Source organism: Ailuropoda melanoleuca, chromosome X (assembly GCF_002007445.2).
Source record: "Ailuropoda melanoleuca isolate Jingjing chromosome X, ASM200744v2, whole genome shotgun sequence".
Taxonomy (NCBI): Eukaryota; Metazoa; Chordata; class Mammalia; order Carnivora; family Ursidae; genus Ailuropoda; species Ailuropoda melanoleuca.
In genome coordinates this window covers 81,342,794-81,368,223 of record NC_048238.1, presented here as the reverse complement: position 1 = coordinate 81,368,223, position 25,430 = coordinate 81,342,794, and the positions used below count along the sequence as shown (strand labels likewise).

The 25,430-nt window shown below is 37.3% G+C and overlaps 1 protein-coding gene across 1 annotated transcript; it reads right to left on the bottom strand.

The window, feature by feature from the left end:
• SLC6A14 (solute carrier family 6 member 14) lies at positions 1-25,430 on the bottom strand. The gene is made up of 14 exons (XM_002916075.2): positions 25,310-25,430; positions 24,163-24,328; positions 20,666-20,797; positions 18,662-18,823; positions 17,232-17,370; positions 15,735-15,867; positions 13,441-13,581; positions 8,008-8,236; positions 6,166-6,291; positions 4,689-4,807; positions 4,030-4,129; positions 3,668-3,777; positions 1,322-1,489; positions 1-354 (listed from the first exon to the last, which is right to left on the bottom strand). Exons 1-14 carry the CDS (start codon positions 25,355-25,357, stop codon positions 208-210), a joined length of 1,920 nt encoding a protein of 639 aa, XP_002916121.1. The 5' UTR covers positions 25,358-25,430; the 3' UTR covers positions 1-207.

Sequence of the window (25,430 nt, the reverse complement as noted above, 5' to 3'; positions counted from 1 at the left end):
ATAATCTAAAAAGAAATATAATAATCACATTGTTACGTATTAGTAGATTCACATTATATTACATTCCTGCTTAAATGGGAAAAAAGATTATACTATCATGAACATAGTATATACATTTTCCTACTCAGTTAACATACAAATAAATAAAATTTTCCTCTGTTCTAAAAGACTCACATTGTATGACCACATATTTTTAAAAATTAGATCTCATTCTGGTTTTCCGCTGCCACTAACAGTAGGTATTTCATGGTCAGTCTCTTTTTTAGGATCTACCATATCTTTATATCTCTCCCCACGATGCCGTTCCAGGTATGGACCCCAGTTAGAAGCCGGTCTGCAGCAGCTTACAATGCGCTGAAAAGAAAAAAAAAGAAAAAAAGCTTGTTTTAGACCATAAGTGCTACAATCTGTAAACAAGCAAATATCAAACCATATTATTAAGTTTCTTTTCTAACCAAAATGAAATAGGAACCATAAAAAGGTAAAAAAGTGATCATCAAAATTCTTAATACAGTGTGCTAAAAAAATGATACTCAAATTTAACTGTTACTAGAATTACACTAACGAAACCAAAATAACTGAGTATGTAAAATAATTTTAAAAGAAAGTGTATGAGCCCGTTTGAACAATGGAATCAACCACGTATCTTTACTGAATTGTCCGACATTTCTGTCCTTCCCTTAGAGGGAGAGTTAGGTGAGGATTTAAATGAGTGTATACTTGGGAGGTTTCAAGAACCAGACAAAGGGAGCTCCAGGGTCAAACCATGGATTGGGGTGGGCTTGGGAAATTATTTAAACTCTGACTCTTGAGATTTGTCCTAGTCATTGTCCTAGTGAGATGTCGTAATGAACTCCATCAGCCTACAACACTTCCATGCAAGAGGGATCACTCAGGGTGTAGACTGGGTTTGAAATAATTTACCAGGCTTTTTCCAGTCTAAACACACTATGAGGACATATATTATAACTAGACAATGTGTTTAAAGATTATAGATATACAAAGCCAAAAGGTCATTTGCTTTGTGTCATCTTCGGGGACAACTCAGTACAAGTATAAATATCATAACTTCTATGTGCTGAGCACTCTCATAGGGCCTGAGGATATAGAAGCAAAAGACTCTTCCTAAAGGAGCTTAAAGTCTAGTACGAGACACACAGATACATAAATGGCGTAAAGCTATGCTATGCACGCAGTAATCAGATGATTGTATCAGGTATAAAAGTAGCCTAAAGGTTCATAATTCCATATAAACACCATATAAGTAATCTTCATTCTGTAAGTGCTTTCCGTAGGGTATAAATAACATAAATGTGCTTACTTGAAAGATATTTCCTTCAGCTTGAATTATTTTTACGATGGCCATAATTGGAATCCAAATAATGCAGAAAATAATCATACACCAGCCTAGAGCAACTCCCCAGTCAGGGTATGGAATTTTGGCATAATTAGGCCTATGAAATTTCACCAATGACCATATCAAAATTGCCTGTAAAAGTAAAGTATGAAGAGACAATGCTAAAGATTAGACATTACTGCACTAACGATTTCAACTGCACTAATTGTTAAGAATTTTATCTCATTCCTTAGAAATAATCTATCAAAAGCAATTAAAATGAAGATACATTCAAGCAACTCAGATAATCCAATAACTAGCCAGAAGATAATACTAAATGAACTAATCTAAATAAAATGTATTTGGCTTTGAATAAATTCATCCAAAATGAGCACCTCCATATATTTATAAAAGATACAAATACTGGACTAACATGTTTTTCAATAAACTACTTTACCATGATTTCAGATCGAAAATAAAACAATATCTGAACATTTCCATTATTGAACTTTTAACTTTCACTTACAATAGTATGGTTTCATTCTATGCTATAAGCTAGCCAGCATACCAGTTAATTCAAGGAGAATGTAAAGTATACTTTAGTGAACATGCTTTCCTCCTTGCTTAGCAGTTCTTTCTATTATTTCCCACTGCACAGAGCACCCCTTACTCCACACCCAAAACACAGACACGTTCACACGCCGCTGGTATGTATTTGCTGAAGCACACTTCACTTCCAGCCTCTCTCTCAGAGAAAAACAAGCTCAATGTATGTTTGGGTAAAACAGTGAAATCTGAATCTTAACAAGGAAAACACTTACAAGCCAAGTTAAAAAAAAAAACCTTTAAAAAACCTCCTAGACATGTTGCAGCATTAAAACTAATTATTTAGAAATCCATAAAGCAAACGAAACCAAGTAAACAAAAAGCAGAGTCACCTAGTAGTTTCTCTAAATTATTTAGCTGTCTAGGTTTTACTAAAATCAGTGGGGAAATGGAATGTAGGAATCTTTATCAAGTAGGTGTTCAAGGTTAATAGATTAATTTTATCTAATAGATTAATAATCAATTTAATAGAATAATTCGACTTAATTACAGTAATTTAAATGTATTTCCCAATTATCATAATTTTTTTTACATAACTACAAGAGAATGGATGAAGGATGCTGAAGTATCCATGACTTCACATCACTTTATACAAAATAGATGATAATGCATATCATTGAATATTTAATACTTATGCATTTTAAATCAAACCCAGTTGTCAAAGCTATGTAATCAATAAAAACTAGCTGGCTAAAAAGTCTAGTGAGTGCTTCTAAATTGATAAAGAGCCTATTTTATTATGGAGAATTGTCAGAAGAGGAAAACAATATTTAGTACCACCATCCAAATCATTTAGCTAGAACGTGGAGCATCCAAAATATTTTAATTCAGTACATCCAGTCCCGAACTGCTCCCTACTTGAAACTGACCTTATAAAAATGTGAAAAAAATAAAAGTTAACACCCTCTAAAACAAACATCATACTTCAGATGTGAAGCAAATTCTGGATCAAATTATTTAATGTCCTTTCCTAGGAAAAGCTTTGAAGCATGGAGGCAATGAGAACCAAAACCCGTCCTCTATGAAGCTTTGCCATGGCCCCACCTCCACCACTGCAGTAATTCTCCATCCTATTATGTGTTTATTTTGTCATTGACTGCCCTGATCTGTTGTTTAATGATATCGTGTCTATATGCCAGGTCTGTCCAGTAAGCTATCTTTTGCTTTCCCTCAGTTCCTAAATAGCACCAGTTGTTGAATTTAACATAAACTATTGCCTCTGTTGGCAGTGGTGAGTTTCTTTTAGTAATTTCAGATAGTGAATCCCTCCCATAAAGAACAGAAATATGTATTAAAACCTGAGTGTTGTTTCTTAGCAATTCGTGTATTTAGATCACAGTCCTTCGCAGGCCGAGTCTGGGTCTTAGCAGAGGTTAGGAGCATTGTAGATGACGCAGCATATTTCTTAGGGTAACAGCAGATGAATGATTTATTTTATTTATTCTGTTGATAATTTTTAAGTACGTAGGACCTTTAAATCTTACGTTTGGGAGCCTGTTCATCTTCTCAAATGGTAAATGTTTAAACCTATAGCCTCAAAAACAATACTGCAAAGGCATTTTATTTGAGGCAACTTGTAGTCATAAAGCAAAAGTCGAAAGTCATTAATTTATGGCCTTAGTTTGCCTTATTGTCTCCAATATGAATTATTCTTCAAGTTTATCTTAGAAATGTTCAAATATACATATATCATTGATACCAAATTCATGGCATATTAATACTTACAATCAGAAGAAAAGGTGTAATGACAAACCAGCAGGCTCTCCACCACAGCCAGAATATCCACCTTTTTGCTCCAATCATCATTTCTATATCTTCAATGAACCTGTTCCCGCCTTAGAAAAAAGGAAGAGTGCATTCAGTCCTTGCTCACATTGTCCTCCATTAATCACTGTGGCCCCAGATTGTCTTTCTGTCTAAACATTTTCTTATACTCTAGCAATGAAGTATACACCTTCAACTACATTTTATTCCTAAGCAATTTTTCCAGTAATATTATACTTTACGGTTTTAGTAAACATAATGAAAAAGAATCACACTAGGTTATCTCAATAAAAGGCATAGAGAATTCTATAGTTGCTATTTACCATAAATCCAAATGATTCCTATTATTTCCAGTATAGCCGCAATCAAAATGCCCCATCCAGCACAGAAGTGGTCAATCAGATGAACCCAGTAAATTCCAGCCTACCGAAAGAAAAAAATACCAATGACATCTAAGTATATTTTTAATTATTTTGATGATTGATGAAGTCTTTAAATCAAATCTATTCATTTGGTTTTAACATGTGCTCCTTGGTTTCACCTGTGCTAAGATGTTAAAGAGGAATACTTTCAAATGTAAACACAAATGTGGCTTTAAATATCTCAAAAAGGATGCACCTTTCATCCTATACTGAGTCACTGGGAAAAAATAAGCATCTAGAATAGTTGATTATCGAAATGATATGCAGGGTCTGGGTACTGTGTAGTAGCTGCCAAAAATACAGCATGTGTTTGAAGTCTATAACTTTATTGTAATGGGGGAAATTGTCCATTATTGGGTCTCCTCCCTCTTCACAATATACTTAACTATCAAAACTGTGCTATAATGGGAAAAGCTCTGGGCTAGAACTCAGAAAACCGTGAGCTGAGTCAGACTTGGACTTGTCCCTAAACATCCTCTTAGACCTTCGCTTTTCCTCCTTTAGATGATAAAGTACCCTCCAACTAATGATTTGTCTATGAAAAAATACTATAGTAATACCTGAGTCACACAGACGAGACCAAGGAGAAACAAAACCAAGCAGCAACCCAAAGTTACAGGAACCCTCATTTTCTTCATCACTTTGGGAAATAAATCTTGAATTGTTGTTGTAATCGTTTCTTCAGAAGGGGGAAAAAATGGCATGTCATAGGTCAACTCATTTGCCAATAATTTTAATCAAAGAATTCAACCTCTATTAATCAAATTTACAAATATATGCGGAAAATATACTCTGGGTCCTACCCTTGCTTTTATTGATTTATTTATTTTCCCCTAAATGAAGTGTATTATTTTTTATGTATTTATTTTTAAATTTTATTTTATTTAAATTCATTTATTTAACATATAATGTATTATTAGTTTCAGAGGTAGCGTTCAGGGATTCTTCAGTTGTGTATCAGACCCAGTGCCTACCGCCTGCTTTTAAAAATCCAGGGGGTCCTTTCTCTTGGCAGTCACCACTTGTTGGTTTGGATAAAAACCAAACGCAGCTCTCTTTCTTTGTTGTTTTTAGTCTGTTTTACAAGGTTTTTCATCGGTTGTAACTACAAGATAATGCATCCCTGAGGGCTGATGTAGTTTGAAAGAGCGTTGCAGAGAAGGAAGAATTCTAGGAGAACTTTTAAATAAGGTGAATATTTGAATAAATGGCATGGAGACAGATAGGCCTTCTAGGTTTAAGAAATAAATGTGTTCATGAAACAGAGTACTGGCTGAAAGCAGAAGGATGTAGGGGTGAAAGGATTAAGATACAGGTTTGAAATTTTCGAGGGCTTTGAAAGTCAACTAGAGGAGGCCAGACTTTATACTGAAGATAGTCAACTATTAAAGTGTGTCATCTATAGGAGTGGTCTGATGAATAATGTTTCGGAACATGTAGGTGTGTACCCTAGGGAAAATCCCTATGTGTACATAGAGCCACGTGCGAGAGCAATCATTGCGGTAGCGTGTGTCATTTGTCAGAATTGGGAATAATCCAAATGCCCAACATTACGGCAACAGATTGTGAATTAACTCGATCTATATGCGTATGTATCAACACAGATTCACAATACCTGTAAAAAACAACTGTCAGAATGATATGTATGTTATGGAACTTCACATTTATGTGACAACATTTGTATGTTATTTATGGATACGTATATAACGTATACAGACACGGACTGAATAACACACATAATCCATGGTGACAGTTGTTTCTAGGAAGGAAGAAATGTGAATTGTATTAGGGAGAGAAACAGAGGGGACTTCAAGTTCATTTCTGAAGCAAATGTAAAATATTACCGTCTGTTCCTTTTGGGTATCTATTATGTGAGTACTTTGTGTTTTTCTGTATTTAAAATTGAGTTAAAAAGAATTTTCAGATTCTAAGAGTAAAAGCTAATGGGGGCAACAAGGGGTAAGAAAAGAATGTTTTTAAGTAGAAGAAATGTGAGTAAAATATGAGGGATATGGTAATACTGGGAGTATTACTTACCAATGGATGCAAACTGAGAGTCGAGACCCAAAGTCAAAAGCATGAAGAAAAATAATATGGACCAAAATGGCCCACCTGGGAGTTGGGCTAGTGCTTCTGGATAAGCAATGAATGCCAAATCAAAACCTAAGACAAATGTATGACATTTAATTTAAATTAGTTGCCAAAAAGTTCACACATTTGGACATTTTCAAAATAAGATACTAGAAAATTTTCATTCTAATCTGGTGACACAATCCGTGATGTACATCCTCGGGCAACTATTTCACTTGCACTTTTGAAAATATTTGACTTGGTTGTTCAACGAAGTGATAATGGGAGCGTGTGACATGAATTGAGCCAGTGAGCTGAATTTTGTAAATGGTACATTTCTCACATAAGAAATCTGAACTGTTTCAACAATTTTGCTTAAGCTATTTCATTTTTTAGAGATTCATGAAGAATAACAACTGTCTTAAACCCCAGAAGCCTAAATTAAGCCTAGAAATTCTGAAAGAATTACACTATCAAGAAAGCTATGCTCACGGAGCTGCCTGTGTAGTCTTCAGCCGTCTCTCCAAATGTCCGCCCAGAATCACTGTCTGTAGTGCCATTTTAATTAGTATATGGACACGCACAAAATTGTATGTTAACAAAACTAGAAATTGAATCCTATTTTCTATTTCGTGTATATTATTGTGAGAGTTGCTTGTAACTTTTTTTTCCGATTGTATTATGTGACATTTAGTTGTTTTAAGTATTTTGAGTTTCTCCAGACTCCCAGAGGACTGACCTAGGGTTCAGGAGAATTAGCTTCTAGCCTAGGCTCTGTCACTTCCTAATGATTTAATCTTCTGCAAGGCATAACATTTCCGTGCATCAGTCCACTTCTCTGTACATGAGGAGTTGGACACAAGATTATCTGTCAAGTCCCTTCTAGTCCTAACATTCTATTTTCCTGCATTGGTCTCACCATCAAATGATACTGGCCGTACATAAAAATTTAATGAGGGATTCCTACTACCAAGAACCCTGGAATTCTTTTCCTAAGAATCTTAGCCAGATAATTAAGCATCCCTAGCTAACGTCTTTAAAGTTAGGAAGTTCACTAATCAGATTCCTTTAAAGCTGGACACAGCTGGACACTCAAATTTACCTGGGTTTCTATCTATATGATATTACTGTGTTTTAAAAATTCAGACCCAGGGGCGCCTGGGTGGCACAGCGGTTAAGCATCTGCCTTCGGCTCAGGGCATGATCCCGGCGTTATGGGATCGAGCCCCACATCAGGCTCCTCTGCTAGGAGCCTGCTTCTTCCTCTCCCACTCCCCCTGCTTGTGTTCCCTCTCTCGCTGGCTGTCTCTATCTCTGTCAAATAAATAAATAAAATCTTTAAAAAAATAAAAAAATAAAAATTCAGACCCAAGGCTGCATGTGTACGTGGAGAAATACATACACACACACACACACACACACACACAGACATACTCTCATACAGTCATATACATATGAATACACATATGCATAAATACATATATATATACACATTAATTAAATGAAGCTAATGCATGTAAAGGCATCCATGATGCTAATACTTGTACAGCAAGCAGTTCATATTAAGGACTCCACAAAATTCAGAAAATAAACTTTTTAAACAATTGTTCCCTAATACAGTCCTGTTTTCTCAGACCATCTAAGAATTACTACATCATTGATCAAATTATATAAGATGAAATGAGAAAGAAAATGTAATAGCCTAAACCTTGCTTGAGTGCTTTAAGTAAATTGCTGTAAAATATATTAGTGTTTCTTAAATGAGCGATACCGACTTAATCAAAGTTATTAACATATAGCATCACATACCTGATTTTACGACTTGAGAGACTTCTTTTCCAGATATATGAGCCATGTGTCCCAATATAGAAAAAATAGCAAATCCAGCAAACACACTAGTGAGGCAGTTTGTCAAACAAACTACAATAGCATCTGAGAAGCAGTTGTTATTGAACTTGTTGTAAGATGACAGAGCAACTAGGCCCCCCCACGCCACTGAAAGGGAGTAAAAGATTTGAGTGGCAGCATCCTTCCAAACCTATAAGAGAAGATAATTTAATCTTTAAAAACATACACTTTTTTTTACTTCTTCAAAAGATTTCATATATACAAATGAATAAATATGAATAATAATGAAGTAAACACCACAACACCAAACCCACTGCTCAGCTTAAAAAATAAAATGTTACCAGTCTTTGGAAGCCTCCCAATGCCCCTTTCTGATCAGGTCACCCGTCCCTCTCCAGTGGTAACTGCTATCCTGACTTCCGGGTTTCTCATTTCCTTGTTTTTCTTTAGATTTTTACCCTAGGCACATGTAAACCCAAATAATATGGTATTTAGCTTTTCACATTATTGAGTTGATAGAAAAGTTTTCTTAATGAGTGTGAACCTGTACAACTTGCCTTTTTTCATTCTGTATTGTATGATAGTTCTCCATTATCAATTTGAACCATACGAAATTTCAATTTTGTGTCAAAACTGAAAAAATATAGACAAATTCATATGGTTTAGTTAAACATAGGTAGTTTTGAACATTTTTTTCACTGCCGTATTGCCCCACTGTGTATACCACAGGTCATCCTCTATCTTGTTGAGGGACATTGAGGTGGTTCAATATTTTGCTATTAAAAATGATGTAGCTGTAAGTATCCCCGTGCGTGTCCCCTCATACCTAGTTGAGGGACTGTGATGTCAAAGAGTATATGCATCTTCTCTTTTATGAAATATCGCCCTATTATTTTACACTTCGGATTCTCACCAGCTAGGTGTGAGAGCTCCGAGCTCCATTGCTTCACACTCTTGCCAATATTGATCAGAATTTTTAATATTCTCAAATGAGAGTTTTCATTACCCTAATTACTTATAAGGTTTAGTATGGTTTTATGTCTTTATATTCCACAGGATTTTTTACCCTGTGAAATTCCTATTCATGTCTTTTGCCAGTTTTTTGTTTGGGCTATTTGTCTTCTTTGACCTCTAGAAATTCTTTATGTACGCTGGATTCTAATCCTTTGTCTGTTATATATGTTATTTTTTCCTCCCAATTTGTGGCTTACTCTTTTCACCTCTTAACATTGTGACCTTTGATGAGTCCAAGATTTTATTGTTGCTTTAATGTAACTAAAGGTGCCCATCTTTCCTTTATGTATTGTCCTTGATTGCTCCGACTTGAAATCTTCAGCCGATGATCATAGATACTGTCCTACATTTTCTTCTAAAAGATTTAAAGCTTTGTTCATATTGTTTTCAATTAACCAGAAAAAATGATACAGTACATATTAAATTGGAGAGCCCAATTCATTTTCTTTTCTAAATGAAGTATCAATTGCCTAAGATAATTGATATTATCAGTTATATCACTTGGATGTCAGTTATATCAATTAGATAGTCCATCCTTTCCCCATTGATCTGCATTGCTACCTCTGCTACATATCAAGTTCCAAATGTTCATGAATCTATTTCTGAGACTACTGTTCTCTTCTGCTGGTCTGTAAGTCTATGTCTATGCTAATGCTGTATTATTTTAATTCCTATAGCATTGTAATATTGTTTCATATCTGCTAGAACAAGTCTTCCTTCTTCAAAAACACCTTTTTTTTTTGCCTTTTTCTCTTGTACATAAATTTTACAATCCATTCTCAAGATCTGAGGAAAACTGTGCTGTCAATCTGATTAAAACTGTGCTGTCAATCTGATTAAAATTCTATTGACTCTACATATGAATTTGGGGATGATAGATACATATCCATTCGTAACAAGGATAGTACTAGGCAATTTTTGAAGAATGATGATATATTTAGTATCCCTTAGATCACCAGTTCCCTCATCCCGTGTTTGTTCGATTAGAGCCTCACGTAGCCGACCTCGACTCTTTAAGCAGCCTCCCACTCACTTCATCTAATCCTACCCCTTCACTAGTCTACCTTTTACAGTTTACTTATTAATTTAAATTAAATTTACAAAATAATTTAGATTTAAAAATTACTCATTAATAATCTTAGAAACTAATCTAGGCAAATCCATGTTAACAGTGAATTTCTGTAGATACAACATTACCCAAAGAAAAAACCTAACTGTGTAGATTTCAAATAGATTGGCAAAGATCTGGGCAAAAGTGGGGTTTTTTTAGTCCATTTTAAAATGGGACGGCTCAGTGAAAACCAGGCAATATAACATGGCGACAAAGAGCTCTAACTCTGGAGTCAAAAAGAATGAAGTTTACATCCAATATCTCTTACTCTCCTTGACTTCAATTTATTTAACATTTTTAAGCATGTTTGTTCATCTGTAAAATGGAGCTGCTGCAGAGGATGCCGATGTAAGTGTACTAGGAATGATGTGAGAACTGAATAAGATAGCATATGCAAACTATTAGGGTGCTCAATGGTAACTCTTACTGTTATCAGGGAAAGCAATCATAAATTGATACTCAGTTTCTTTTATGGAAATTAAAAACTATAATTCCCCCTTGAAAGGTATGTAATCTATTTCCACTTTCAATAGAAATAAGAGTTGTTAGGGAGCAAAATTCACTAGGTCTTCAGAATACAGCTTGATGTTAGATTATTATTACCTTATAATGGATTTATAATGGCAGGCAGCCAGTGGAAAGCAAAGTGGATGTGTGGATGGATGGATGGATGGATAGATTAGATAGATAGATAGGTAGATAGATAGATGATAGATAGATAGATAGATGATAGATGTTATTTCACTTGTGACAAAATTGTTACAAATAAAATGCTCTTATTTCTTAGGCACCTGTACATATTAAGAGATGAGCAACACGCTTATGTTGACCTCTCAGCTGCTTTTACTTGATACATTTTGTATTCATATGTGAGTTAGGGGGAGCTGGAAATTGGTGTGGCAGGTCTAGGTTCTATCAAAATGCTACTGCAGACCATGATGTGTACCTAGGTTGCAAATAAAGTGAAGCAAAATTCCAAACATAGTTCTAATCTCCATATCTATCAGTCTCATAGCTCTACACAAAATTACTAATTTAGGGATTAGAAAATCTTCATTCAAGATGCACAAACTGGCTGTGTAAACTTAATTAAATGTGAATCTTTCTGGGTTTTAGTTCATCACTGTAAAACGAAGGAGTTAGTAAAATAATCACTGAAGACCAGAAGACCCTTCTAGCTATAAATTTGTATGGTTCTCTGCTCTCCTAGAGATGGCAACGAATTTCAGATACTCAAAGAAAAGGAAAAACATATATATATTTATGATCCCATGCTCAGAATATGGATTGTAAGAAATAAAAAAAGATCTAAGAAAAAATTATCATTACCACCAAACCCAAAAGAAGGAGTGGGGGGTACTGTTAGTATCGGGGTGAAGAGGAGGGAGGATTAAATTGTATGTTTCACAGGGAGCTTTAGGTTTAGGTCTGATATTTTAAAGGTAATAGAGACATTGAAGTGGACCAATATAAAATAATCATTTAAATTTTTCAGGAACTATAGAGCTCAGGTGATCTGAGGCTTGTAAAAGTCACTAAAAGAATATCAAAGGGGCTTGTCACCTGTGCTCAAAGTTATGAAGTTTAAAGAAAATGGAGGGTCCACTTCTTAGGGAAAATGTTGCATCTATAACAGTAGAGTATAACAGCAGTAATTGAAATCATTGTGTGCTCATATTTATATAACAGTTTACCATTTTGAGGGTGCATTAATATTTTATCTTTAATAATAATTAAAATTATTATTTTATCTAACAGAGAGAAGATGATGAATCCCAACTTCCATTTTATTTGTTTCTTATTCATCATCAAAAATGGTCTTCCAGTTGGGAAGATATTACCAAACAAAGTTAAAAGATGTGGGGCCCAAGATAAATGAAGAAATAAACAAATGGCCTGTGGACACATCAAACTATATTAATCTCCAAGACTACAATAATAAAAGTCCATTCTAAAATAATTTAAGGCTGTTGTGGTTAACTACTGAGTGAAAATTATTTGCATATGGGAAACCAAAGACCAGACACATCTCAATTTTCAAAAAAAGTAAAGGATGGTTTGCCATGACTAAAAACTGATAAATTTGACTTGCTTAGCAGAAAGATTCTACAACCAATAATTAAATATCCAGATTGTGGGGTTCCTGGGTGGCTCAGTGGGTTAAGTGTCCAACTCTCGATTTCAGCTCAGGTCATGATCTCAGGGTGTGACATGGAGCCTGTGTCAGGCTCCACGCTCAGTGCTGAGTCTGCTTGAGATTCTCTCTCTCCCTCTCCTCTGCCCCTCCCCCTGCATGTGCTCTCTAAATAAATAAATAAAATCTTCAAAAAAAATAAATATCCAGATTGTAAGTATTTAAAAAATAGCAAATTGCTGGAAATAAACATCAGTTCCTCAAAGAATACCATAGCAAAAAAACTAATATCCATTTTGGATAGCACTGCTAGTATGGAAGATAATGGTAACATCGTGTTTCTTGACTTCAACATAAGACTTGGTGTTTTAGTTGGCCAGAAGCTTAATGTGTGCCAAGAATGTGAATGCGATTACTGAAAAAGTGAAACCATTCTTAGGCTGTGTGAATAGAAGGATCCTATATAGAGTACACTTAATCTATATGCTCTCTGCAGTCAAAAGTGTAAGAGATTTTATGTATCCATGATACACACAGCCATTATCTGGCGATAGACTAAAGGTAAAAGAGGGTTACCTGATTCATATCCATGGCACACATTTGTTTACAAGTAACAGTTTTGTTTATGGAATGCTTCATTCATTTCAAATTTGTGGTTTAACTTCCTAATCCATTAGGTACACTTTGATCTTAACTTGAGGATGTCAACTTTTGAAGACAATTAAAATGTGTAATTAGACCATTAGACTTTCACCCGTAATCTTGAAATCTTATGAGTTTATCCAAGAAGTCTCATCAGCCTACTTATCAACTGGTAAGTAGGTATCCAAACATGAAAGGTTCTTTCTCAGGTTAATAGGCCCCAAATACTTTTGGTCAAATAGACTCAGTTATAGAAATAATATGACTTTTAAAGCCTTACTGCTAAAAATGATTATCTCATTTCCAAAAGGAAAGCACTAGTATCATGTTAAATGGCTACACTGGACTTCCTAGTAGGCAGAAACACTAAAATTTAACTGCATATTCTTTTGTAAGCCACTACATTATGACACTCACGTGCAACCAAAGATTTTCAGTGTTTGCTTTTAAGGTTTACCTCCTCAGATAATTTGAAATCCAAATGAAATCTTACCTCGGCTTCCCTAAGTTTCGTAAAATTTGACTGTGCTCCAATATAGTATGAAATGCCTTTCGATGCACCCTCCAGAGTCGCCCCTCGGATTAACAGGATGAGCAGGACAACGTAGGGGAAAATAGCTGTAAAATATACCACCTACCAAGAAAAACAACCAGAGGTAGATAAGTTAAATTTTTAAGTCCTGTTATGTAATCGTATATGAACAAAGTTATTTGCCAGTTGACGTTGGTAAAATTAAGTATTATAGATTTCATAAGTTATTAACAAACCTGGTGATATCAATGCCAAAAGTGGCATAATTTTCTCTTTCTCTTCTCCCCACTCTCTCAGATGATCCATTTTCAAAACACTCTGATATATGAAGCAGTATTTCCTGGGTTCATGTTGTAAATACACAGTACATCAGCAGTGGCAACTTGGAATCTAGGTAGAGTGCTTTCCTAAATATGTCTTTATAAATGTCTGAAGGGACTGAATATCACTTCTTGGTAAATTACTGCATGGAGGTGGGAAGGGAAATGATTTCACACCTGCAATAGTTAGTGTATATTCAGTCCCCAAGGAGAAGGAAAATAATCTCCTAGTAGATGTCCAAATCCCATGAAAGCTGATTAAAGTGAATACTGAACACTTGATATTATTATCCTTAGAGCTACCATTAAGAGAGTTTGATAGCACACATAGCAGTGTACTTATAGCCTGGATAACACATGGTTCCAGATGAGCAGATTGCCTTTGAGGCTGGCTTTTCATTAATGTGGACGATTTCTTTGATCCATAGATGTCCTATGTTTGACAATATGCCCAAGGAGACTATTTAAAGTCATCCAGAGACCAATAAAAATTAATTGCCTGGGCAAATGGCCTTTAATGGATTATTTCAATATGAACGTCAAAAAGGAACCACAGGTTTCAAAAACATGCGACTGAAACATTATTTTGGAAAGTTTCCACTGACTCTGTGAGGTTCACAGTATTTTTGTGGTCTAAACAGAGTGTCTCATTATAATTTAGCATGAACTGAATGCGCTAGATATTATACCAGGAATACAAAGAGAGTATCCACAGTTATCCCTGTCCTCCATCCTTAAGGAGATTTCAGTCTAGTAATTGCACATAAATATTTACTTTTCTGGGTACCGTACAACTGTTCATGGAGAAAATTTCATGTTGTTCCCTGAAATTGCCATGATGCTCTCGGGAAAGTTTAAAAAATAAAACAATAAAGGGGGAAAATATGTTTTTCAGAAGAGGACTCCTCACTGAAAAAGAGGGTTCTAAGTCAATTCTGGCCAGCTTTAAGAAAACGACTGCATATTTGATTTTTTTTCCTCTCTCGCATTAAAGGAATCCTGATACTAACCCTATATAATGAGGATCTAGACTTGCCAAACCAAACATCGCAATATATAATCCATTCAAGATGCTTATTTATATAATAGGACACATGATTTTAAAATATACACTCAAGCCTCCAAATGCCATATTAGCTATCAGGGTCCAACTTCTGAATACAGCTGACCCTTGCACAACACAGGTTTGAACTGCATGGGTCCACTTACATAAGGATTTTGTTTTCAATAAATACAATACTGTAAATGTATGTTCTCCTACAATTTTCTTCATAACATTCTCTTTTCTCTAGCTTACTTTAAAGATTTTATTTATTTATTTATTTATTTATTTATTTATTTATTTATTTTTAGGAGAAAGAAAGATAGAGCATGAGTTGTGGGAGGGTAGGGGCAGAGGGAGAGGGAGGAGCAGAGAGCCTGATGCAGGACTCGATCCCAGGACCCCAGGACCACAACCCAAGCCAAAGGCAGACGCCCAACCCACTGAGCCACCCAGGTACCCCTCTAACTTACTTTATTGTAAAAATAAGATATATAATATATGTAACATACTAAAATAGGTGTTAATTGACTTTAGGCTATCAGTAAGGCTTCTGGTCAACAGCAAGAGGTTAGTAGTTAAGTTGTGGGGGAGTCAAAAGTTATAGCTGGCTTTTCAACTGCAAGGGGGGTTGGCACCCCTCACCCCCACGTTGTTCAAGGGTCAGCTGTAATCGCACAAGCCTAGTACTAGTTTTTGCTTGTTTTGTTGTATTTGTACCAATGGCAGGGATCTCATGTATTTTTTATGGCTAGGCTGCCTACTTAGAAAGCTTTTCACATGTTCGAATGTTCCCATTATAGAAAAAAACATGCATTTGATTATGCTCGACATTGAACTGCAATGAAATTGGAAAAGAGCTTCATCACTATCTAATGTGTTTTCCAAATTACCTTGCCAGAAGATTTGATTCCTTTAAATAGTGCTGCTCCAACTATGAGCCAAGCCAGAAGAAGACAAAGTGCTAAATACCACACAATTACTCCAGTCTCATCCATTCCACTTGACCGCTGGAGCGCCACTTTGCTGAAAACACACAAGGCTTTTTTATGAACACAGAATCACTTGTCCTCATACATTGAATTTTGTAATACCTATGATCCAGGGAGACATTTCATGAGTAGTCTATCTTATTAACACACCAGTGTCATGCGAGACTTTTCTTTTTTTAAAAAAGATTTTATTTATTTGAGAGAGAGAGAGAGCATAAGCAGGGGAGGGGCAGACAGAGAGAGACAAGCAACCTCCCCACTGAGCAGGGAGCTGGATGTGGGACTTAATCCCAGGACCCCGAGATCATGACCTGAGCCGAAGGCAGACACATCACCGACTGAGCCACCCAGGCGTCCCCATGTGAGCCTTTTATTGATTGATACTATTGTACAGAGGGGCAAAAACAGTTCAGTGAAAAGCTAGGCTCTGAACTTTAGGGTTAACTGTAGCCAGTCCAAAGTTCCAAACCCTAGAATAAAAGATCTACTAATTCCTTTAGCTATGATTTGCCCCCTAGTATTTCAAAGTTCTTTTATGTTAAAAAAAAAAAACAACCCTTACATCAGATGATTTCTTTTATTTGTTACTGTATTTTTCTCAAGGTAAAAGATGAAGAAAACACCTAAAATTAAATTATTCATCATATCATAGGTAGCACCAAACCTAAATGGTCCCAATTTTTGTGCCTTTTTCAACAGCTTTCTGTAAAAATCAATGATTTCTAATAGGGACATGCATGGATGTAGGATTTTAATACTTAGCTTGATGTTTGGGAACATTTTAAGATCCAAATTTTAAAAGGATCCCACAGAGCATGAACACATGTAGGTGAGGGAGAGCTCATTACAGCAATAATCAAGGCAGTTTGGGAAGGGTAAAAGGTATAAGTAAGGAGAGTAAAGAGTGATCAACTGAAGTTAATACAAATAAATATAATCCCAAATATCTATTTTTATCATATAATGACAATTATAAGCAAAATGGATAATGAAAAATTGCAGCTTTATAATAGCAATTTTGCCCCCAATATTACTCATCACCCAACAGTTTATTATTTGAATTTGCTCGTTAGAGTCTAAAACTTGAGTATTTTTTTCTTCAGAGCAATGCCCTAACTTACACATGATAAGCACAGAACAAATCATTACGGACAGTATTGTGCTCATTTGATAGACAATTTATAAACGACAATTTGTTGACTAGAGGCTGATCTTGCAGGTGGCTACTACCCACACAGGCTAGGTAAGCATTTGAGTCCTATCAAGTAGTAATTTGCTCTGATTCCTCTCTTTTTCTACTTATATGAGGTAAGGAGGGAACTGATCCGTATTTTATTGTTATTTACAAAAACTTTTAAATAACATCTGTTTAAGAAGTAGGTCATCTAGCGTACTTACTTCCAGTATTGTTCACTGGGAAGCTGCCCTGGCTGATAAATTTCACTTCCATTGATGCAGTTTAAACTGTTGACGTCTACCCAGCTTTTATTCACTCGGATGCTCTCCCCCGTATTTGTAGTGACATTACAATATGTAACTAAAAATTATAAAAAAAAGAATACACACACAGACATGTACTTAGACAAGTACTTTCCTGGAAAAAAAAGTGTTTTTTTAAAGATTTATGTATTCATTTTACAGAGAGAGAGAGCATGCGAGCAGAGGGGCAGAGGAGAGGGTGAGAGAATCCTGAAGCAGACCCCCCACTGAGTGTGGCATCCAACTAGGGGCTGGACCCCAGGACCCATGAGATCATGACCTGAGTGGAAACCAAGAGCCAGCTGCTCAACAGACTGAGCCCCCCAGGTGCCCCTCCTGGAAAAAAAGTTCTCGTGGTAAAATAATTAAACCATTTTGATTGTTACTTGGCCAGGGCAGAGAAGAAATCTTGCAAATGGAGTAATGCTACTAAGCTGGAAGTGAGTAAATATCTGCCCTTTCGAACTGTGATTATATGTATAGTAATAACCGCTATAAAGTAACAATCATTGGGGGGCCTGGGTGGCACAGTCGTTAAGCGTCTGCCTTCGGCTCAGGGCGTGATCCCAGCGTTCTGGGATCGAGCCCCACATCAGGCTCCTCCGCTGGGAGCCTGCTTCTTCCTCTCCCACTCCCCCAGCTTGTGTTCTCTCTCTCGCTGGCTGTCTGTCTCTGTCAAATAAATAAAATCTTAAAAAAAAAACAATCATTTCAGACGGGACTTAGTGATCTAAGGAATTCTTAGGATGTGGACTTACTTAACCTTTAGAGATAAATGATAGCTTTAAATTCCTAAGAAGCGTTAAAGCTTTATTACTCTATTCTCTGCGATACATAGGCAATCCCAGTGGTAATAGTCTACAATATCAATACTATGTGATCCCAAAGCTCAGCAACTTATGATGTGGATGACACGTGCTGGCCCCTGAAACACAACAGTACTATCAGGGATAGTGCTTGTCTCTACCGCTTCCCACTTTCTTCCTTCTCTCCTGCCTACTCCTAAGGATGGCTTGGCTTTACTGGCAGCCATCAGAACTTAACACATTGCATTAATCAATTTTCAAAGTTATCCACGCTTCATCCTGCTTTCATCAATAACCTGCGGCTCACTTCAAGATTTGATTTTTAAGTCATCTCTACACCCAACATGGGGCTCGAACTCACAACCCCGAGATCAAAAAGTCTCATGCTCTACCGACTGAGCCAGCCAGGCGCCCCCCCCCATGGCTCACTTTAAATTGCCCCTAAATTGGCTAGAAAAACATGTAACCCTTTAAGCTTATTAGAAAAGATCAAAAAATGATGCTCCGTTCACAATATTTTTTAAATAAATAAATGAACTTTACCTATAGGTGACCTGCTACAGTTCTCATCTGCCCAATATGAGCAGTTTTTCCATGGTAGTTCGCTTTGAAAAGAAGCAAACATGTAGTAAAGACTATAGGCGATTATGACATTGTAATAGATTGTCACAAAAATGGATATCAGGACCATCGTAATTCCCACACCTGGAAAAGAAAACAATTGAAATCAAAAACAAACAAGTACAATATCTTTTGCTAATTCATAACACAGTTGCATCTCAATTTCCACAAAATCTGTTTGAAAATGAGAAAGCAGGTTCAAACACTGTCTTTCTGGGGCACCTGGGTGGCGCAGTCGTTAAGCATCTGCCTTTGGCTCAGGGTGTGATCCCAGAGTTCTGGGATCGAGCCCCACATCAGGCTCCTGTGCTAGGAGCCTGCTTCTTCCTCTCCCACTCCCCCTGCTTGTGTTCCCTCTCTTGCCGGCTGTCTCTGTCAAATAAATAAAACAAAATCTTTAAAAAACAAAAAACAAAAAACACTGTCTTTCCTTTTCTTTCTTTTTTTTCTTTCTTTGGCAGGGGGCAGGGGAGTGGGGAGGAAAGACTACTGTCTAAATAGCTTTCTTCCCAAATCTAAAATTATTTTGATAATTGGCTTTCTGAAACCATTTTTTTAGTTAATTAGAAAATGGTACTAAGATCAAGGGCAGAAGACCTGTATGGATCCGTCAAGTTCACATAAAAAATCGCCCATGGCCATTACTCCCTTATTATGTCAGAAAGTTCTTATCAGTGTGGGTCCTGTTCTTTTTTTCTTCTTATTATTTTTTTATTATTATATGTTAGTCACCGTACAGTACATCATTAGTTTTTGATGTAGTGTTCAGTGATTCATTATTTGCATATAACATGCAGTGCTCCATGCAATACGTGCCCTCCTTAATACCCATCACCGGGCTAGCCCATCCTCCCTCCCCGTCCCCTCTAAAACCCTCAGTTTGTTTCTCGGTGTCCATAGTCTCCCGTGATTTGTCTCACTCTCTGTCCCCCCACCTTTATTTTTCCCCTCCTTCTCCAAATGATCTCCGTTAGTCCTCATGTACCACAAATAAGTGAAATCATACGATTATTGTCTTTCTCTGCTTGACTTATTTCACTTAGCTTAATCTCCTCCAGTTCCATCCATGTTCTTAAAAATGGACAAACACTATTCAAAGCTTGTATCCTATTGACCCACTGACCACTACTTACATCTTCATCCATAAACCAATATTTTGGCAAGTAGAAGACAAAGGTGCAGAGTTAACGTACAGCATTTCTACCAGCTGGTGCGAAGAAAGTCAATAATCGGCAACAATCTGGATTTAAACTTCCCCACTTTCTTGAACTCCCTAGTTTCAAGAGGCAGTTTAGCATACTGAATATAACCTGGACACTCGAGACTTGCTTTTGAGGTGGCTTCCTTAATATTTCCCGCACAATGTTCTATTCACCTCACTCTAAATTTATTTTTGATGCTGCAAAATGATATCTCATCTTCAAACAGGAAGGCTGTTTGATGTTTAATAGCAATCAAGGCACTTTGAAAAACTTCGCCAGTGTCCTAGTCTATTAGGGAGTAACCCAGAAAACATAGTGACCTGCCTTTCAACTTTTCTGAATGAGGCATTGTAAAAGATACGCAAAAGCAACAAGACAAAAGACTGCATATGAAGGAGAAAAAAAGCCAGAGCCACGAAATGAATGCACAACAGGACTGTAACTATGTGCCAAGGGATTTTAAAAGGTGACTATAGGAAAATAACGACACCCTTACAACCCCCTCTAGTATCCTCCATAACCCCTTCTGTGTCTTCAGCCCGAGAGACACAAATACAAATTACCATTTGGTCTTTCAATTCTCTGGCAAATATTCAGAGAAACACCATCTGCTTCTTTGCCTTTACCATGTCCCAATATGAAACATTTTCCCGCCCCCTAGCGAGGACACCTATAGACACCATGGGACCAATAGGCACAATGAGAAAAACACTTGAATACCAACCTTGAAACAACGGGAGAATCCTCCAAACTGAAACTGGACCTAAGCTAGCAAATTGTCCCAGCGAACACTCCAGGAAGAACAGAGGTAAGCCAGCCAGGGCCAGCATGATTGCATAAGGTATCAGGAAGGCACCTAGAAAATGCAAAATAGAACCAAAGTGCTATTAGGTCCCAAAATGTCGATGGCACTTTGATAACCAGCATAACATTTTGAAAGCATTCTGATATAGTGGAGTCAGAGGACTAGGATTAGGCCCCAGATTTACTACTCTCTGTGAGAAACTAGTCGATTTTCTAAACCTTGGTTTCCTCATCTGTGAAATGGGATTCTAGTATTACCTAAAGACGTTGCTGTGGTTGATTTATATCCTGACTCCACCATTTACTAGTTATGTGACCTGGGGCAATTTACCTAACCTCTCTGGACCTCGGGTTCCTCGTAAATGGGGAGAGCGATACCAGCTCATCAGTCTGTGGTAAAGGCTGAATTATTGAGCCTCTGTGAAAAGACTTGACAAAATGGCAGGCCCACAGTATCTCTTCAAAGTTAGTTTCCCTCCTCCCTCCTTTCCAAATACATAGTCTATTTGTTTTTCAAGACTTCGGGTGCAAATGCTAAACGTGGTTCAGAGTGGAAGTTACTGCAGCTTTGTGGATTATTCTCCAAATAGTCATGAGGGTCTTTCCTCAATGTGAAGAAGAAATTTCTTGGTTTTGTTAAAAGATTCTGGAGCTTTGAGGTACGTTCAAAGTTAACTTTCTGGGGCACCTGGGTAGCTCGGTCTGTTAGGTGTCCGACTCTTGATTTCAGCTCAGGTCGTTATCTCAGGGCCATGGGCTCAGCGTCGGGCTCCACCCTCCGCACAGAGTCTGCTTGAGACTCTCTCTCTCCCTCTCCCTCTGCCCCTCCCTCGCACCAGCACTCACACATGTGCGCGTGTTCGCTCGCTCTCAAAAAAAGTTAACTTTCGGTTTTAAAAGGAAGGACAAATGCTCCTACATTTAGATTATCCAGATTCCTTTTTGATTTCTTTAAAATTGTATTATTTTACTTTTTTTCCACCCACTTTTGGGACATAATAAATCGCTCTTTCATACTTTGGCCAGACTGGAGGTAGGAGCAGGGACAGAATATTAAACTTATTGATCAAGTACTCTAGAAGTCTTAACAAAGTTTCATAAGAAAGCATGGGGATCAGTAGATAAAAAATGGGCTTTTGGATTACGTACATTTCACTGAGCCACGTGGCACTGTTTTCCTCATGTATTTTTCATATATGATATTGTAACATCAAACCTGGGAATTACATTTTTCCCAACCCTCAAAATATATTCCATTAAAAATAATGAGACAATAAAATACTTGTTATGTACAAGTCACTAGTCACTAGAACATAGAGACAAATATGTTTTTGTAGATGTTGCAATGTACATACCATCACTACAATGACTAATAGAAGTTTTAGTCTTACCAATGATAAATATGAGGAAAAGTAATACAGACTATACCTGTCTAAATACAACAGTAAGGTAAATTTTACTAGCCCATTATAAATAGGTTTGTTGGCTTTTTTTTTTTTCAAAAAAAGGATTGTTTTCCTGAGTGGCATATATAGCTTTTACCCATTATATTATTGTTTTTATTAACAACCATAATTGGTAAATTGCTAATATAATATACCAGTCACAAATTGTTAATACTGTTGTCTTAGACCCTGAGGTTGTATGACACTTCTCTTTCATAAACTGATAAAAAGAATCTATAGATAAAAATGATTCCAGATTCAGCAATAGTTTTCCAAACCTAACCATATTTAAAAATCTGATCTATTAACAACTTGGCAAATCTGAATTTCATGTTCCTCTCTTACACTCGGACAGAAGAGAAAGAAAATCAAAAGAGCCTAGATCATGCATTACCCAGATGATACAATCTTCAAAAACTGAGAACAGTTGCGATATATTAATTTTTAGAGGAAAAGGTGAGAGAGGTAATAGCATACAACAAATAATAGCATTTGGGGGCTACGTTTCAAATTCTCTATTAAACCTAGTTTAATACAGTCCCTGGAAACTTATGGCCACCAGTGGGCCTATGTAAGATGGCAAGTCACAGGGAATTTCTGAACCGGTGGTTTTTCTAAACCTGAACACTAGAGGCTGGAAAGGACTCTGACTGCTCTTCGCTACACTAGACCTTAGGACTTAGACACCCAAATGATTGTGATTCCTAACTCATTTTCCAGTTCAAACTTAGACCCAACCCATGACTAAACGACGTAGGCTCTAGAGAAGGGAATTTATTGCCACCAACACTGAAAGTGTTTGATAAACAGATCTTCTCTCTTGAGTCTCCAAAGGCCAATACGAATGTTCTAATGCAACCAATTTACAAGCACTATAAGATTAAAACATCACCACACAAAATCCTATTATATCAAGAAAAATAATTATAGTGGCACAGTTTCACTGGCTCCCAATTATGAAATCTAAGGGCATGTCACCTCTACACTTCTAATAGAACCTGTAATTACAAGTAAATAAAATATGGTGTAAGTGAAAAGTTATTTCAACACTACTAGAGAATTGTGCAATTCATTTTGTTTCCCTTTGTGTGTCACTTCAGAGTTTTTTTTTTTCTCCTTGTTCTAATTGAGTCTTCCTTAATGATCTCTGAGGTATAAACAGTATCATTTTACAGAAATTAAACACCGAGGGGCACCTGGATGGCACAGCGGATGAGCATCTGCCTTCAGCTCAGGGCGTGATCCCGACGTTATGGGATCGAGCCCCACATCAGGCTCCTCCGCTATGAGCCTGCTTCTTCCTCTCCCACCCCCTGCTTGTGTTCCCTCTCTCGCTGGCTGTCTCTGTCTCTGTTGCATAAATAAATAAAATCTTTAAAAAAAAAAGAAATTAAACACTGAGTCTTGAACTACAGTCTGTTGCCTCCTAGAAGGATCCTCTACATGGTCAATCCAATTTGGAATACATGTAACTGAATATTGCAACTTAAAATACTAAACCTTTACTTTTTAATCAACTCCTTCCACACTTGTGTTTCCAAAATGTAATGCTGTATGCTACTTAAGCAACCAATGTATTTGAACTTCAGATTAGAATGAGAATCCCCAGCCTCTTGCTCAGATTCAGCCTTAAATTAAGCCAAACACAACTTGAGTCTGAACAGATTATCACGGGAACTTGTATAAATGAAGAAAAGCAAGTCATAGTGGAAGATTACATTGAATCCTAAACCAGAGACTCAGAAGTGCTAAATGCACAACTTTTATCAAGTTTATACCTGGGGATTTTGTGAGGCCAGCTTCCTAACTGGAGCTAGCAACTCATAGTCTAATGATGGACACGGTATGCTTGTTTCCCATCCCCCCACTAACCCAAACTGTCATATACCTTTCCTCAGTTCTTAAAATAGCCTCAGAGGCCATACAGCACACCATTTAAACTGGAAGGGAAAGAAGTTGGGGGGGGGAATACCTCCGCCATTGTTGTAGGTCAAATAGGGGAATCTCCACACATTCCCTAATCCCACCGCATATCCAACCATAGATAGAAGATAATCCGATTTTTTGGACCAGTTCCCACGGTCCTGATTCTCGTCATTTTCACCAACATGGAAATTCTCAGATGAAGCCGTCACTTTCTGGAGAAGGGAAAATATTAAGAGTTTGTCTTTCTACTATTAAAAATCCACAGAAGCATAATTTCACACACATGCACACACACACACACACACACACACACACACACCAGAGAGAGAGAGAGAGAAAGGTTGGGGGGAGAATAAACCCCAGAAGCCTTACTTAGCCAAGGGAAACACTTTCCAAAGGTTGAGGAGATTTCTGCTAATGGCTGCTTCAAAACAAAACAAAACCAAAAACCGCTTGAGGTGGCTATGTTTACTACTCCTTTGGGTGAGATCATCCAAATTTTGCTAGAAAGGTTACATGTGGTACCCAGCATAAAGGACAAATGAAGGCTTCAAATCCAAAAGTCTCACAGATGAATTAGATAAAATCAACACTCTTGAGATTGTAAGAGCTCTTTGAGAAGAAGGATCCAATATAGCTTCTACTAAAACAGAAAGGATTTATAGACTCTTTTTTCCTATAGGCTGATATAGTTTGGGATGTTTGGAGTTAAGGCAAGTTTGACTTTTCTCCCTATCCCTGGCTGGAAGCCACAGGGTGATACTCAGAGACAAATTCTCCTGTCCCACCAGGTGGAGTAGCTCTCTCTCCACCTCAGAGGGAAGGGGCTCTCTCCCAACCTGTTAGCTGCTCTGGGGTATGGAGGGTTTCTCAGGTCAGATAAGGACAGCGCATTTTCCCATTTCCCTCCGGCATATGGACACAGTCTGGAGAGGGACAAAAACCAGGATTTTGTGGGCATACCCACGGTAGAGATTGAGGTGATCGATCCTCAGTCTTCTGGCTACCCCAGTAAGAGCTGTTCTCTTTTTCCTCTACCCTGTGGGGACATCTCAGGCACACTTGAAGGCAATTGAAGAGAAATGTGGAAACCAAGGCACAGCCGCGGAAGGCAAAACCTGAGACGGCCTCCCCTGAAGTGTTCCCTTCCCAGGCGCCCCCCCCCACACCTCCCACCGTTTCCAGACCCCTACCTCCTTCCCTCTGCACTTGAAGAAGCTCGGGCACTTCAACTTGTCCATGGTTGACTCACTCCCTCCGCTCGCTCCGCCTCGTCTCGCAGTCTGGCTGAGCTCGACTGGTGGCAGGTGCACA